Genomic DNA, 16,612 nt, shown 5'->3' with positions numbered 1-16,612 from the left:
TTGAGGATCAGCGTGGCAGATGTGTTGCTACCTACCCTCATCACCTGGGGGCGGACCGTCAGGAAGTCCAGGATCCAGTTGCAGAGGGAGGTGTTTAGTCCCAGGATCCTTAGCTTAGTGATGAGCTTTGCGGGTACTATGGTGTTGAACGCTGAGCTGTAGTCAATGAATAGCATTCTCACATAAGTGTTCCTTTTGTCCAGGTGGGAAAGGGCAGTGTGGAGTGCAATAGAGATTGCATCATCTGTGGATCTGTTTGGGCGGTATGCACATTGGAGTGGGTCTAGGGTTTCTGCGATAATGGTGTTGATGTGAGCCATTACCAACCTTTCAAAGCACATCATGGCTACGGACGTGAGTGCTATGGGTCTGTAGTCATTTAGGCAGGTTGCCTTTGTGTTCTTGGGCACAGGGACTATGGTGGTCTGCTTGAAACATGTTGGTATTACAGACTCAATCAGGGACATGTTGAAAATGTCAGTGAAGACACCTGCCAGTTGGTCAGCACATGCCCGGAGCACACGTCCTGGTAGTCCGTCTGGCCCCGCAGCCTTGTGTATGTTGACCTGTTTAAAGGTCTTACTCATGGAGAGCGTGATCACACAGTTGTCCGGAACAGCTGATGCTCTCATGCATGCCTCAGTGTTGCTTGCCTCGAAGCGAACATAGAAGTGATTTATCTTGTCTGGTAGGCTCGTGTCACTGGGCAGCTCGCAGCTGTGCTTCCCTTTGTAGTCTGTAATAGTTTGCAAGCCCTGCCACATAAGACGAGCGTCGGAGCCGGTGTAGTATGATTCAATCTTAGCCCTGTATTGACGCTTTGCCTTTTTGATGGTTCGTCGCAGGGCATAGCAGGATTTCTTGTAAGCTTCCGGGTTAGAGTCCTGCACCTTGAAAGTGGCAGCTCTACCCTTTAGCTCAGTGCGAATGTCGCCTGTAATCCATGGCTTCTGGTTGGGGTATATACGTACAGTCACTGTGGGGACGACGTCCTCAAGGCACTTATTGATAAAGCCAATGACTGATGTGGTGTACTCCTCAATGCCATCGGAAGAATCCCGGAACATGTTCCAGTCTGTGATAGCAAAACAGTCCTGTAGTTTAGCATCTGCTTCATCTGACCACTTTTTTATAGATTGAGTCACTGGTGCTTCCTGCTTTAATTTTTGCTTGTAAGCAGGAATCAGGAGGATAGAGTTGTGGTCGGATTTGCCAAATGGAGGGTGAGGGAGAGCTTTGTACGCGTCTCTGTGTGTGGAGTACAGGTGATCTAGAATTTTTTGCACATTTAACATGTTGATAGAGATTTGGTAGAACTGATTTAAGTTTCCCCGCATTAAAGTCTCCGGCCACTAGGAGACAGGTTTCCTGTTTGCTTCTTTCCTTATACAGCCGAGTGCGGTCTTAGTGCCAGCATCTGTCTGTGGTGGTAAATAAACAGCCACGAAAAGTATAGCTGAAAACTATAGTATAGTGTGGCCTGCAATTTATCACAATATACTCTACTTCAGGCGAGCAAAATCTAGAGACTTCCTTAGATTTTGTGCACCAGCTGTTGATTACAAATATGCACAGACCGCCCCCCCTCGTCTAACCGGAGTGTGCTGTTCTATCTTGCTGGTGCAGCGTATATCCCGCTAGCTGAATATCCATGTCATCATTCAGCCACGATTCTGTGAAACATAGGATTATTATCTTTATTATCATTATCTTTAACTGGTTAACAAACAGCATGTCCTAAAAACAGGACAGGTAAAAGTAAAATTGACAATATGGAATGGACAATCAGGCTACTCACAACTGCTGTCCATTAGTTTCATCCCATGGGCTAAATTGTCATGCTCAGTGGTTCCAAGTTTGTACACATCATTTTTTTTTTTATTGAAAAAGAAAATACTTCTGCATTCCCGCAGTGTCAACACATTGCAAATTGGCTCAGGATAACTCCTCCTGATAAATTTGGGTAGCTGATATTCAGAGATTAAATATCCCTTTCGGACTAATAAAGCCAATGCAAAGGCCTGCTTTACAAACTGTGGGTCTACCATATCGATGGGCATTCATAAAATTCCATTGCTTGTCGACATGGTAGGCTACACCCCAGTAAGCACGGGCCAACGTCTTTTTGACCTCTTTTTTTGTTCTTGTCCGGACCTGCAGTCTTTTTTTGTGTTTTACAAATAGATGAGCTAGCCTACCACATAGATGAGCTCTCCTAAAATTGTCACGGTTCTCTAAAGTAGAACCCAGAAGCAGACCAGGACAAGGAGAGTAAGACGAAGGTGAGTATTTATTTACAAGTTTAAATGTAGTGATAGAAAAATCCAAGTAGCGGAGCGGGCAGCGGAGGTGAGTTGATGGAATTGAGTAAGCAGATCCAAGGAAGTAACTGAAGTCACCGACGACCAGGTAGGGATGGGATGAGTGTTCCGGGTGAATGATGTTCATGGCTAACGATCCGGCAGCGAATGGATGTCAGGTCAGCGCTTATGAAGTGGAGGGGTGATGATCAGGACCAGGTGTGCAGATAGCTGATGGGATACAGGTGCGGGTACTCAGAGATCCTCCAACTAGCTACGTCGCCCGGCAACCAGACAGGGTGCGTTCCAGGACACCGGAAAAAACACTCCAGGACAGAACACAGGCAAAAACAGACTCAGGAAGCGGGATTCGTGACAAAAATTCACTAATGAAATGGCTACCCGGAATATGCATTGTGTCGTCCACCCACCAACCCCTCTTTTATGCTGCTGCTACTCTGTTGATCATCTATGCATAGTCACTTTAACTAATCCTACATGTATATATTACCTGAAATAGCCCGACTAACCAGTGTACCCGCACATTGACTCTGTACCGGTACCACCTGTATATAGCCTCGCTACTGTTATTTTTTACTGTTTATTTTATTTCTTCACTTCTCTATTGTTTACCGAATACCTATTTTTTACTTAAAAACTGCACTGTTGGTTAAGGGCTTGTAAGTAAGCATTTAACTGTAAGGTCTACACCTGTTGTATTCGGCGCACGTGACAAATACATTTTGATTTGAACCTAACTTCAACGTCATGAAAATACGTATTGTAGACGTCTTTTAACGTTATTTTGCTTACTGGGACTATTCTGATAAGGGGCGGCAATTTTGTGGTCTCGCCTATGGCGGCCGGGACCAGCCGGTCACATGAGCACTCTTACTTTCCAAACGTCATTTGATGTGGGTTTCAGTGCAGGCGGGAGATCTATTTTATTTCCGAAAATAACAATAGCAACATGTTGTAGGCCTACAACTGAAAACCTTTTGATTTCGTCCAAACTGGAATGTTGGCTATTTTCGTCTCGATTGCTTTTGCGCGTCTATCGTCTGAACGAAGCATTAGACCCTGGGCCTGGATTGAAATGTAAATAGCCTACAATCATACTTTCATTTATGAATCTATACGTGCAACCCAATCTTAACCTGTTCATGAATTATTAAACTGTTAATATATTCAGTGACCTGGTAAATATTGGATTTTTTTTCAACAAAGAAAACTGAATTGAAGAGGTGAACTACAGTTGCGATCGGCGCCAATGGACCCGTTGGCTTTTCATACAGATAAGCAGTTACTGCAGTTTTTACGCTGTAGTAGGACAGAGATGTCGTGCATGGAGCAACCACACACTTTTCTTAACCAGCTCCGTGACCACCACCTCATTCCGGAGAACATGTACAAGGTGAGCGCAGTAGAGACCGCCAAATTTCTATAGACATAACCGCCCAATCAAAGGTTCAATTTAATCCCATCGGTCACAATACCGAAACAAACTTTTGTAGGTCCTACTTTACAGGCTTTAAATAAATTAAAGCTGTACTCAACAAATAAGTCGTATATTATGCATTATTAAGGTGAAGTATGATTCAGAGAAGTTTCATTAAGATTTCTCAAAATGGTCACAAGACAAGGATACATCTCCAAGGTTTAAACCTACTTTTACACCAGAAGTCTGTATTCAACAGCTTAAAAAACAAATAGATTGTTGAAATGTTTTCATATTTAGTTTAATGTTTAAAGGGTCTAGTAAATGGACTCCCTAGTGGCGCAGAGGTCTACTAAGGCACTGGATCTCAGTGCTTGAGGCATTGCTACAGACACCCTGGTTCGATTCCAGGCTACTGGCTGTGTTTGGGAGTCCCATAGGGTGGCACAATTGGCTCAGCCTCGTCTGGGTTTGGCCTGTGTAGGCAGTCATTGTAAATAAGAATGTGTTCTTAACTGACTTGCCTAGTAAAAAAAAAAAGTGTTTTTAAATAGGCTATGTGCCTTAACTTACTTTAAAGGGGTCATCATGAATTTGACAGTAATTTATAGGCAACTCGGGGGCAAGTAAAATGTTGTTGTTAATATTAAAGTACAGCTACTGTAATATAAATACAGTATCATAGCAAGTACTGTGTAATGACACAGTACAATACCGTAAAATGTACTAGGCCTATATTATATTAGGCCTATACTGTAAATGCTACCATCATCGAAAGGAATGAATGATTGGATGAATGAATTACATTTATTGAGGTGAGGGTTTGAATTTCTTAGTATTTTACTGTAATTACAAAGGATTGGTGCAAGGTTTGACCAAATATTTAGGAAGCGGTCATCATCTGATGGTGTCTGTGAAGGAAGAAAGTGGTATGTCCAAAAAACAGATTTTCAACAAGTCAAATACATTTATTGTGTTAGAGGTATCATGATTATTTTATCTGAACCAAAGTAGATCATTATAAGATTGTTCTGTACATCAGTTGGAGTCTCTATAAGCTTCAATATGAGATCCTAAACCTGGCATAAAAGTGCATCCTTGTAGCTGTGTGGGCTAATATAGTCAAAATGTTTCCCATCGGGTAAGTTGAGCCAATGGCAAGATGAGCAATTTGAAGTGTTTTCTTCCCAGGTGTAATGCAAGACATTATTGCTGGCATATGAGGCAACAATAGGGCCTGGCCTATGTTAAAAGTGTTTTTAAAAAGTGTTTGTTAGGTGTTAAGCCTGTGTTAAAAGATGCTTCAAATTATTAAAAGACAAAAAGTGATTGTGAATTGTGTTTGGGAAATAAAGATAGACATGGTTTTAAAAAGGTAGTGGCATTATTTCATTCAGTAGACATTTTTAGGAGGCTTAACTTACCCTGTTCCGCAGCTCACCTTACCTCATAAGTTGTGCCAAGAGACCACTTTTTTGGAACTAGCTGTGTTTTCAAAATTGTAATGTTTTCCTGAATTCTGATTATTTCCGGGGATACACAACATCCTGAAATTTATGTAGATATCTTTGTTAGAAAGAATACTATACTTCCCTTGACGGACTGATGCTGAATGTAAAAAACTTATCCCACTCTCCCCTAAAGCATATTAATTAATATTTGGTGTTTTATAGTGTTGCGTTTGATACCGGAGCTCCGAGGCACTCTGTTGTCATCTATGCATAGGCACTTTAATTAACTCTACCTAAATGTACACACTACCTCAACTAACCGGTGCCCCCGCACATTGACTTTGTTCCCGGCACCCCCCTGTATGTATTGTTATTTTTTACTGCTACTCTTAAATTACTTGTTACTTTTATCTCTTATTCTTATCCGTATTTTTTTGAAACTACACTGTTGGTTAGAGGCTCATAAGTAAGTATTTTTTTCTGTAAGGTCTACACCCGTTGTATTCGGCGCATGTGACTAATAAAATTTGATTTGATTTGAAAACGATTGTAGTCATTTCCCGGTTTGACCGCTAGAGGTTCCTTGAGGTTCTCCAGGGTTCATCGGGTCAACACTAATTCTAAAAGTGTACTGTGTACACTAAGACCATTCACTGTCCTATTACTAGCTGGGTACAAACAATATAAATAACACATCTTTGAATGTTAATTGTAAGAGTGGACATTAGTGGACATTGATGATCATTGATTAGTAATGCCTGACGCGTGTCCATGAATTCCTGTCTGTCACATGAACTGATTGGGATGGCAGTTGCTTCTAGAGAATTGAGTCTATCATTCTACTCCAGGCACAATTTGTTAACCCCCACAAATTGGACCATGGTTTTGTATTTGACCCCTCCTGCAGAAGCTGATTTTGATTCGGAGTAAGGAGCTGAGGGAGAAGGGTGTGTACCAGGTGTTGGACTGGGTGGAGGCAAAGAGGCCCGACAGCATCAAGGTGTTCTGGAACTGTGTGTTCAGGGATCACCTCCTGCAGCAGTACCCCACGTTACGCCTGCTACGAAACCGCCTGCTGGACGGTCAGTTCTGGAGCCTTCACTCTTACTATTCTCTTATTATGGCATTTGTATGGATAGGCTAATATCTCTATATAATTCTAACTCCTAGTATAATATAAATGTAGTCTCAATGGTGGATACTTTGAAGTTGAGGTTCAAAGCCCTGTCTAATTTTTATTTCTAATAATTTTTTATTAGGTGTACATGAATTAGGTTGCATGGTGTGCTCAATTTTGCCACCAATCTCTTGTAGGGTCATTCACATTCTATGAGAAACTGCCAGAGAAGGTGGAGAAGGAAGAGGAGGAGGATAAGAAGAAGAAGGCTTCAGCGGAAGGAGAAGAGGAGGCGGAGGAGAAGACAGGAAGGAAAAAGAGGAAACAGAAAAAGAGAAGTGCGGAGGAGGAGCAGCCCAGCACATCCACCCAGTCCACCCCCAGTCAGAAGAGGAAAGTCCAGAGGCTCAAATACTGTGAGTTTATGTTTATGGCTTATGTTCCCTGGGGGAAAAGAGGAGGCCTTGAGTAGGAAAGTCTAAAGTACCTTTAACTTCAAACAGACATTTTCTTGAGTAAATATTGACTCCTGAATTAATAGGGTAGGAAGTAGGTTTATTTTTTTGGCGGGGTGAAATATATTCCTTTTTTATTTCAAGTCAAATCTTAATGACTGTCCCCATGCAGGTTCTCCTTTCAGGAAAGGGGAGAAAGCTGACATCTGGACCTGGCCCATCTACAAGAGCCAGCTCCCAGTCACCTGTGGGGACAAAGAAGGCATGCTCAACAGGGACAAGCTGGCCAAAGGTAGGTCATAACAAGGACTTTATATGTTGTGTTTGTGTGTAATGATGGATGTGGTTTGGCTGAATAACCTTGACTGAGACCTTAAAAGTGGCAATCTGCAGTTGCTACATACCTTTTTGGACCTATACATTTATGATATGTACCCATTGATTCTTGAAGAATATAACTTATTATTACCTCATGAGCTTAGTTCAACTGTTTTACCCCATCCGAACAAAATGCTGTATACGCTTGTTTTACTCCGATGGTTGTAAACAAAGTAAATGTAAACAAATTATGTATACCCTCAAAACATGGTTAAAGCCATATTGTTAATAGCATGGATGGTCAGTCCTTGCCTGTTAACTCTATAGGTAACACGCAACCATGGTGAATGTGACTGTAGCCTACATCAAATGTTGCAATGGTAAAAAGTTGGATATCATTTTCACCTGGCACGATCACTTTGCCTACCACAGGAGGTTGGTGGCATCTTAATTGGGGAGAACGGGCTCGTGGTATTGGCTGGAGTGGAATGATTGGAATGGTATTAAAAACATCAAACACATGGTTTCCATCTGTCTGATGCCATTCCATTCGCGCCGCTCAGCCATTATTATGAGCCGTCCTCCCCCCAGCAGCCTCCACTGTTGCCTACTCTAATATGTTGGCATGCATATATTTTTTTAACCAATTCTGACGGTTGTTGAAAGCGGAATTTTGACAATATTACCGTTATATCAACACACTCGTCACTCCCATTTAACAACTCTGAATCGCTGTGGCACACAAGGCATCAAGTCACTTGCAGATAATGTTACCTACAGCATTGTAAACGACATTTGAAAGGTCTATCGTTTTCATCGGAACACAATCAAATTTAACATAAGCCCTTAGATGCCATCAATTGCCCAATGTATAGGCATGCCCAATTTTAACATAATGTTTTAACAAAGTGATGTTGGATAACTTGAAATAACATGACGTAGGTAAATAAATAATCGAAAGACAAAACGTGTTTATTTATTAGCCTAATGTTTATACATTTTTAGGCATATACTTGTGGAATAGGCCTCATGTGAAATCATTGTCAAATGCTCAAGAGATACTGTTACATGTACAGTAGGTCAAGATCATTTATGGATTGATCATATACAGTGGAAATATCAAAACATTATTTTAACAACTCCAAAGTAAGTGCATATGGCGCAGGAACCACTGACTCAATTTTCTATTATCAAGACACCTGCTGGTAACTCTTAACTTGTTAGGACAGCTCATGAGGTGTCCTAAAAATCTGTCGACTAGGTGTGACTTTTATGATTAAGGATAGCTTTTATTTTTTACCCATCAGCACTTACAATAAATGTTCCACTCTGAGACCCTTTGTGAATACGGGCCCAGATCTAATGCATAGCCTTTAGTGGGTTAACACCGGTTTCAATCACTGTCAGGCACGTGTACTACAGTCTATTTGACTTTGCATGGTTTTAATTTGTGGTGGTGTGTATGATGTCTGACTTCCTCATTGGCTTGTCTCAGGGGAGAGGTGCATTGTGGTTCAGGGTTGCTGGTTGATGTCTGACTTCCTTATTGGTTTGTCTCAGGGGAGAGGTGCATTGTGGTCCAGGGTCGCTGGTTCACCCCAAGTGGCTTTGAGGAGTTTGGGGGGAAGAAGAACCATAAGAACTGGAAGTACAGTATCCGCTGTAGAGACACCACTCTGAGAGAACTGATCCAGGTACAGCGTATATTTTTATTTCATTGATTTGACCATTTAAAAACACTATTCAACCAGACGTGATAACACAGGAAAGTTGATCAGCTTGGTCACTTTTCATACTCTAATCAGGCCTGTCATTTTGACAATGTTGCCATGCACTACACTCTGGGATATATATAGGTCTGTATCATATAGTCTGTATCATATACAATATCATATAGGGGAGACTGGGGTTGGTTGTCAGACTTTTTACTCTTGTGTGTATTTCTCAGCACCAGTATATCTTACAAAACTATTTTCAATATTAGGAGAAACACACAGAGGTCTTGGGTTGAAATGTGGACTGACCCTTTTTATCTTCATGTCTAATTCCAACATGGAGTCACAGTAAGACCTTTAAACAGGTTAACATAACCAAGGCCACAGGGTGCGTACTCAGAGCATGCACTGACCAGCTGGCAAGTGTCTTCACTGACATTTTCAACCTCTCCCTGACTCAGTCTTCAATCAGACCACCATAGTCCCTGTGCCCAAGAACGCCAAGGTAACCTATCTAAATGACTATCGCCCAGTAGAACTCACATCTGTAGCCATGAAATGCTTTGAAAGGCTGGTCATGGATGATGGATCACATCAACACCATCATCCCAGACACCCTGGACCAACTCCAATTCGCATACCGACTCAACAGATCCACAGATGACACAATTTCTATTGCACTCCACACTGCCCTTTCCCACTTGGACAAAAGGAACACCTACTTGAGAATGCTGTTCATTGACTACAGCTCAGCGTTCAACACCATAGTACCCTCGAAGCTCTCGAAGCTCTGAAAAAGTACCCTGGGACTGAACACCTCCCTCTGCAACTGGATCTTGGACTTCCTGATGGACGCGCCCAGGTGGTGAGGGTAGGCAACAACACATCTGCCACGCTGACCCTAAAGACCAGGGCACCTCAAGGGTGTGTGCTTAATCCCCTCCTGTACTCCCTGTTCACCCACGACTGTGTGACCACTCACGACTCCAACACAATCATTAAGTTTGCCGACAGCACAACGGTAGTAGGCCTGATCACCGACGTCGTTGAGATAACCTATAGGGAGGAGGTCAGAGACCTTGCAGTGTAGTGCTAGGACAACAACCTCTCCTTCAACGTCAGCAAGACAAAGGACACTGATCTACAATAAACGGAAGGCCAAGCACACCCCCATTCACATCGACAGGGCTGTAGTGGAGCCGGTCCTGAGCTTCAAGTTCCTCGGTGTCCACATCACTAAGGATCTATCATGGTCCAAACTAGAGGTCGACCGATTAATCGGAATGGCCGATTAATTAGGGCCGATTTCAAGTTTTCATAACAATCGTGAAATCGGTATTTTTGGACATTTTTTGATTTTTTTTACACCTTTATTTATCCTTTATTTAACTAGGCAAGTCAGTTAAGAACACTGCCTCGTGTTCACTGCCTCGTGAACTGCCTCGTTCAGGGGAAGAACGACAGATTTTTACCTTGTCAGCTCGGGGGATTCAATCTTGCAACCTTACAGTTAGCTAGTCCAACGCTTTAACCACCTGATTACATTGCACTCCACGAGGAGCCTGCCTGTTACGCGAATGCAGTTGAAGCCAAGGTAAGTTGCTAGCTAGCATTAAACTTATCTTATAAAAAACAATCAATCAATCAATCATAATCACTAATTAACTACACATGGTTGATGATATTACTAGTTTATCTAGCGTGTCCTGCGTTGCATATAATTGATGCGGTGCGTATCGTTGCTCCAATGTGTACCTAACCATAAACATCATATATATTTTTAAACCTGCATATTTAGCTAAAAGAAATCCAGGTTAGCAGGCAATATTAACCAGGTGAAATTGTGTCACTTCTCTTGCGTTCATTGCACGCACTCCAAAAGTTCATTGTATATGCAACAGTTTGGGCCCCCTAATTTGCCAGAATMTTACGTAATTATGACATAACATTGAAGGTTGTGCAATGTAACAGGAATATTTAGACTTATGGATGCCACCCGTTAGATAAAATACGGAACGGTTCCGTATTTCACTGAAAGAATAAACGTCTTGTTTTCGAGATGACAGTTTCCGGATTCGACCATATTAATGACCTAAGGCTCGTATTTCTGTGTGTTATTATGTTATAACTAAGTCTATGATTTGATATTTGATAGAGCAGTCTGACTGAGTGGTGGTAGGCAGCAGCAGGCTCGTAAGCATTCATTCAAACAGCACTTTCCTGCGTTTTGCCAGAAGCTCTTCGCTGTGCTTCAAGCCTATCAACTCCTGAGATTAGGCTGGTGTAACCGATGTGAAATGGCTAGCTAGTTAGCTAATAGCGTTTCAAACGTCACTCGCTCTGAGACTTGGAGTAGTTGTTCCCTTGCTCTGCATGGGTAACGCTGCTTCGAGGGTGGCTGTTGTCGTTGTGTTCCTGGTTCGAGCCCAGGTAGGAGCGAGGAGAGGGATGGAAGCTATACTGTTACACTGGCAATACTAAAGTGCCTATAAGAACATCCAATAGTCAAAGGTTAATGAAATACAAATGGTATAGAGAGAAATAGTCCTATAATTCTTATAATAACTACAACCTAAAACTTCTTACCTGGGAAAATTGAAGACTTATGTTAAAAGGAACCACCAGCTTTCATATGTTCTCATGTTCTGAGCAAGGAACTTAGATGTTAGCTTTCTTACATGGCACATATTGCACTTTTACTTTCTTCTCCAACACTTAGTTTTTGCATTATTTAAACCAAAATTGAACATGTTTCATTATTTATTTGAGGCTAAATTGATTTTATTGATGTATTATATTAAGTTAAAATAAGTGTTCATTCAGTATTGTTGTAATTGTCATTATTACAAATACATTTTTAAGAAATCGGCCGATTAATCGGTATCGGCGTTGAAAAATCATAATCGGTCGACCTCTAGTCCAAACACACCAACACAGTAATGAAGAGGGCACGACAATGCCTCTTCCCCCTGAGGAGGCTGAAAAGATTTGGCATGTGCCCTCAGACTACCTGCATTGACCCTTTTTTGCAATAACTCTCTTGCACTGACTCTATGCACACAACCTGGACCTGGACCCACACATTCACACATACTTACACTGACTCCTTGACACACACGTACAAACAACTTTTAATTGATTTGATCCATTTTTAACCTGGACCTGGACACACACATTCACACATACTTACACTGACTCCCTGACACACACAAACAAACAACTTTTAATTGATTTTATCAACAAAAAAATTCTCCCCAATTTCGTGATATCCAATTGGTAGTTACAGTCTTGTCCCATCGCTGCAACTCCTGTATGGTCTCGGGACTGGCAAAGGTCGAGAGCCACGCGTCCTCCGGAAACATGACCCGCCAAGCCGTACTGCTTCTTGACACACTGCTCGCTTAACCCGGAACCCAGCCGCACCAATGTGTGGAGGAAACACCGTATAGCTGGTGACCTGAAGTAAGCGTGCATGCGCCCGGCCACCACAGTCGTTAGAGCGCGATGGGACAAGGACATCCCAGCTGGCCAAACCTACCCCTATCCCAGACGACGCTGGGCCAATTGTGTGCCGTCTCATGGGTCTCCCGGTTGTGGCCGGCTGCAACTCAGCCCAGGATCGAACCCGGATCTGTAGTGACGCCTTCATAGAATGACCTTGATCGCCAATGACGTTGTGAATTGCAAAACAGGCCGTTCATAAATTCTGAGCGTTATCATGTTCCTCAATTAATTCACGACACAGAGCGCATTCAGGACGCACAGAGCACATGCCGACTATAGCGTTGTCAAATCATACAAACGGCAGTCAAATGAGAATTCAAATGACCATAGTTGCTAAACTTGCTAGATAACCTAATAATAAACGAATGTCAGAATATTTTGGCAAGTCTTGTTGATGGCAAGTCTTGTTGATGATTAGTTGATGACCAGATCAGCTCATAAATAACTATTTTGAGAGTGCAAATAGTTTAAATATCAAGGTAACTTAATATCCATATCTACCCTCATATAATTTGTTGATCGCACATTCTCTACCGAAGTTCTCATATGGGCAGCAAGTACGAGACAGCGCAGAGAAGCGGGGGAAATGTTATAGCGGTATTTTGATATGCATAGGCAAGAGACGTGCTTTCAGAATGCAACCTATGTATCACAGAATAAAGTTAAGAATTTTCATGCGTGACAGGAGTTAGGATTTGGGGTTTCAGTGGGATTGGGACTAGATAGGAAAATAGCCTAGGCTTTAGGACAGGAGAAGATAACAATTCAGAGGCATGAGGGAAAAGGCTAACAGACTTCAAGTCGGTGACCGAGACGCATATGTAGTGAATTGTGCACAGACCTATCAAATTTGTGACTCTCTGAAGAGTCACAATGACAGCTCAAGAGGCACACTTTATTTTATAGGCTATTCTGTAGGGGTTTCCTGTTTATTAACTGCATTCGGGTCGCATGTGCAGTCCGGCAGTGTCAATTATGCGTGTGCTTTGAATTCATGCCGACTTTGTGTGAAGTAAATACGCTAGGCTAAAGGCGTCCATGCGACAACCTATTTTGATAATGTGCTATTTTATTTTCTGCTAATCTGATGCTGCTCATGTTGTGTATTTTATGGAATTGCATTAGTGCTGACATTGGGGGGAAATGTCATAAAAAAAATTGGGAAGTGTTTCCGGGTGTTAGGTTCAAACTCTCAGAGTAAAAACTTGACGGACACTAAGGAAGCTTAACCAAATTACCTCATGATCTTTAACTCTGCATTGTTGGAAAAGGACCCGTGAGTAGGAATTTCACTGTTAGTCTACACCTGTTGTTTATGAAGTGTAACAAATAACATTTTATTTTATAAGCCATCAAACAGATTTTGTCCACTTGTGACAACCAGCCCCATCATTGGGTTAGATGTCATAATGCTTGCTAGTTGCTTAATCATTTCGTAACAAGAAGTGAAGCAATATAGCAAAAAGATTATTAGAAATAGCCTTTCTTTGATCGAACAATATTCCTAACTAAATTCAGCATTTTATGCCTTAAGAATAACATATGCCATTTTGAGTAAATGTGTGTGGATGTGTCACGATCGTGTGGAGGATTGACGGACCAAAACGCAGCAGTAGGAAAATACGCCATCTCTTTTATTGATGACGAAGGCAAAACGAAACAAAAACACTTACACACTAAACAAAACAATCAACGATCGTGAAGCTAATCAAACGTAGTGCATACACAGGCTACAAACGTATAACATAGACACGAACTTGTATAAACTAACAAAATAACAAAACAGTGTAGACAGACCTATACGACGAACTTACATAAAACAACAAGAACGCACGAATAGGACAAATAGACTACACAAACCGAACAAACCGTAACAGTTCCGTATGGTGCAAACAATTACACAGACACGGAGGACAATCACCCACAAACAAACAGTGAGAACACCCTACCTAAATATGACTCTTAATTAGAGGAGAACGCAAAACACCTGCCTCTAATTAAGAGCCATACCAGGCAACCACAACCAACATAGAAACAGATAACATAGACTGCCCACCCAAAACACATGCCCTGACCTAAACACATACAAAAACAACATAAAACAGGTCAGGACCGTTACAGGATGTGTGTTTGCACACGCATGTGTGACAGGAAAAATATGTTTTTGAGATAGAGGCAATGAAGGGATCTCTTTATAGCACAAGCACAAAAGTGACAACCAACCCTACATTCCATGTGACATCCATCCCCAGCCATCCCCCTAATGATAATTAAAGACATGCTCCGGAACCTCCCGCTTTGGGCTGGATGTGTCAATGTGTAATTCATACATGCATTATCTATGAGCAGAATGACTCAATTAGCCATGAAATCCCTAGTTTGAAAGTGACTGTGTACTGAGAGCTGTGCGGTGCCATTTTCCCTACATTTTCCCCCATGTGGTCCAGCCCCCTAACAATTTGAGTTCTGCCCAATGAGTGTCAGCCCTTTTCCATTTGAGTGACAGCTAGCTAGATGCACACAGCAGAGCGAGGGAGCTGTGACGTGGTGCACATATCTGCACAAATGTGATGGAGGATGCAATTTTCGTGGACCATTAGCCTTTTGGCTCATTAGCTTACTTTCAGAACTATTGGCTAAAATGTTTTTATACAGTATATATATTTTTTTTAGGGGGTAGATTAGCTTTAATATTGCAGATAGATTGTGGGTTCTATCAATGTGGTTGTTTGCATAATTTCCAATACCCCATATATCTTTTTTAATGTTTGTTTCCTTCCTTATCATTTTACCCTAATCCAACCACCCCTCCCGTCATAGGCGGAAATTCCAGGGGGGACGGGGGACACACGACCCCCCCATCCTGGGAAAAATATGATTTGTCCCCCCCAATATATCACTGTAAACATAACTATGTAATTTCAATAATATTAATAATACGCAATGAAAGCACTTCTGCTGATTATAGACACTTAATAGCGCGTTTTTAAGTTTCAAAAGATTGCGACCTCCCGCCCTTTGCCTCACAATGGTTTGATCCACTGCCCCCCTCTTTGCTATGGTCAGTTTATTCCATGATCAGCATGCAGCTGTAGTGCTTCGAAGTCCCTGTGATAAGGTTAGCGATAAACTGAACTCCAAACTGAACAGAACTACACTCTCTTCTACCATTGTCTTAAATATATTTAATGGTCTCGTTGCAAAAGCTAAATTGTCGCTACGGGACTTTGAAGCACCTGTGTGCCGATCTTGGAGTAAACTGACGATAGCAAAGATTATAGCAAACACCACAGAAACGGAATTGGTGCTTGCTAGCTCAGCAAATTCAGCTATTGTGGAAAGCCAGCCAATATAAAACGAAAGCATAAACTATATTAAAATTACAAAAGGTTGCAGCATACGTTGTGTTAAATGGTGAACTCATACAGCTGTCAACCCTTGTCACTGCAATCCGTTTCACATTTGCTAGCTGACTAGCTAGCTACCTTGTAGATCGAAGAATGATAATAGATGATAGACATTTCCTCACTGTAAATAACTTGCACACTGTGTGTGTAGCCAGCCAGCCAGATAGAAAAATTGCAGAAAAAAGATGGACATCAGAGTATTTTTCCAGTACACCAAAACGCTAAGTAACAACCCTAGTAGCCTAATATCTCATATACTAGTTGATAAAATGTTCATAAGAAAGAAGTGAAATACTAATGGAAATGTTTCAAATGTGTCATTAGGCAGAGCAGGCATCAGATGGCACACAGACAGCAGAGCTGGGGACAGATAGGCAGGGACAGACTGGCAGAGACAGGGAGTCTCAGTAAGTGTGTTGAGTCTGTTTGGCAACATTATGAAAGGTTCTCTCTTTTTGGACTTGTAAAATAGGGACATAATTGTACAATGCCATGAATACCCCCACTCTCAACTTAAACTGGTGGCTGAACTAAGATTTTTTAAGGCAATGGTATTGATGTTTGATTAATTGTGTAGTTTTGGGTACTGGTAGTTAGGAGTATGGCAAACACCTTATTTCTTTTCTAGGAGACAGACTGTGAGTCAGTGAGGGTGGTGAAAGGGAAATGGCCAGGGAGAGAGACTTCAGAGGACAAGTATCAACCACGGCAGGACCAGGTTTCACCCTTGTTGCCAGCAACACCAGTATAGGGGACAGTGGCACAGCATTGTCCAGTTACCTCAGCGATGGCACAAAACCATATCAGCCACACCTACAATTTATAGAACCGCAAACTCTTGCCAGAGTGTTGACATTTCAAGAGAAATGGTTTCGCGATTTCCCCTGGCTACATTAAAATCCATCAA

At 41.8% G+C, this 16,612-nt stretch overlaps 1 protein-coding gene across 1 annotated transcript in view; it reads left to right on the top strand.

Annotated features, from left to right (window-relative positions):
* The first annotated feature begins 3,157 nt into the window (after positions 1-3,157).
* Positions 3,158-16,612, top strand: part of LOC111980761 (chromodomain-helicase-DNA-binding protein Mi-2 homolog) — a 31,101-nt gene continuing 17,646 nt past the window's right edge. Inside the window, exons 1-6 of the mRNA XM_024011725.2 lie at positions 3,158-3,398; positions 3,528-3,714; positions 6,097-6,271; positions 6,504-6,722; positions 6,934-7,053; positions 8,640-8,773. Of these exons, the coding sequence (XP_023867493.1) occupies positions 3,571-3,714; positions 6,097-6,271; positions 6,504-6,722; positions 6,934-7,053; positions 8,640-8,773 (792 nt within the window). The 5' untranslated portion in view covers positions 3,158-3,398; positions 3,528-3,570. The remainder of the gene's footprint in view (positions 3,399-3,527; positions 3,715-6,096; positions 6,272-6,503; positions 6,723-6,933; positions 7,054-8,639; positions 8,774-16,612) is intronic.

This window comes from Salvelinus sp. IW2-2015, linkage group LG20 (genome assembly GCF_002910315.2).
Source record: "Salvelinus sp. IW2-2015 linkage group LG20, ASM291031v2, whole genome shotgun sequence".
NCBI lineage: Eukaryota > Metazoa > Chordata > Actinopteri > Salmoniformes > Salmonidae > Salvelinus > Salvelinus sp. IW2-2015.
The sequence above is the reverse complement of the archived record's forward strand: the minus strand, read 5'-3'. Positions and strand labels throughout refer to the sequence as shown.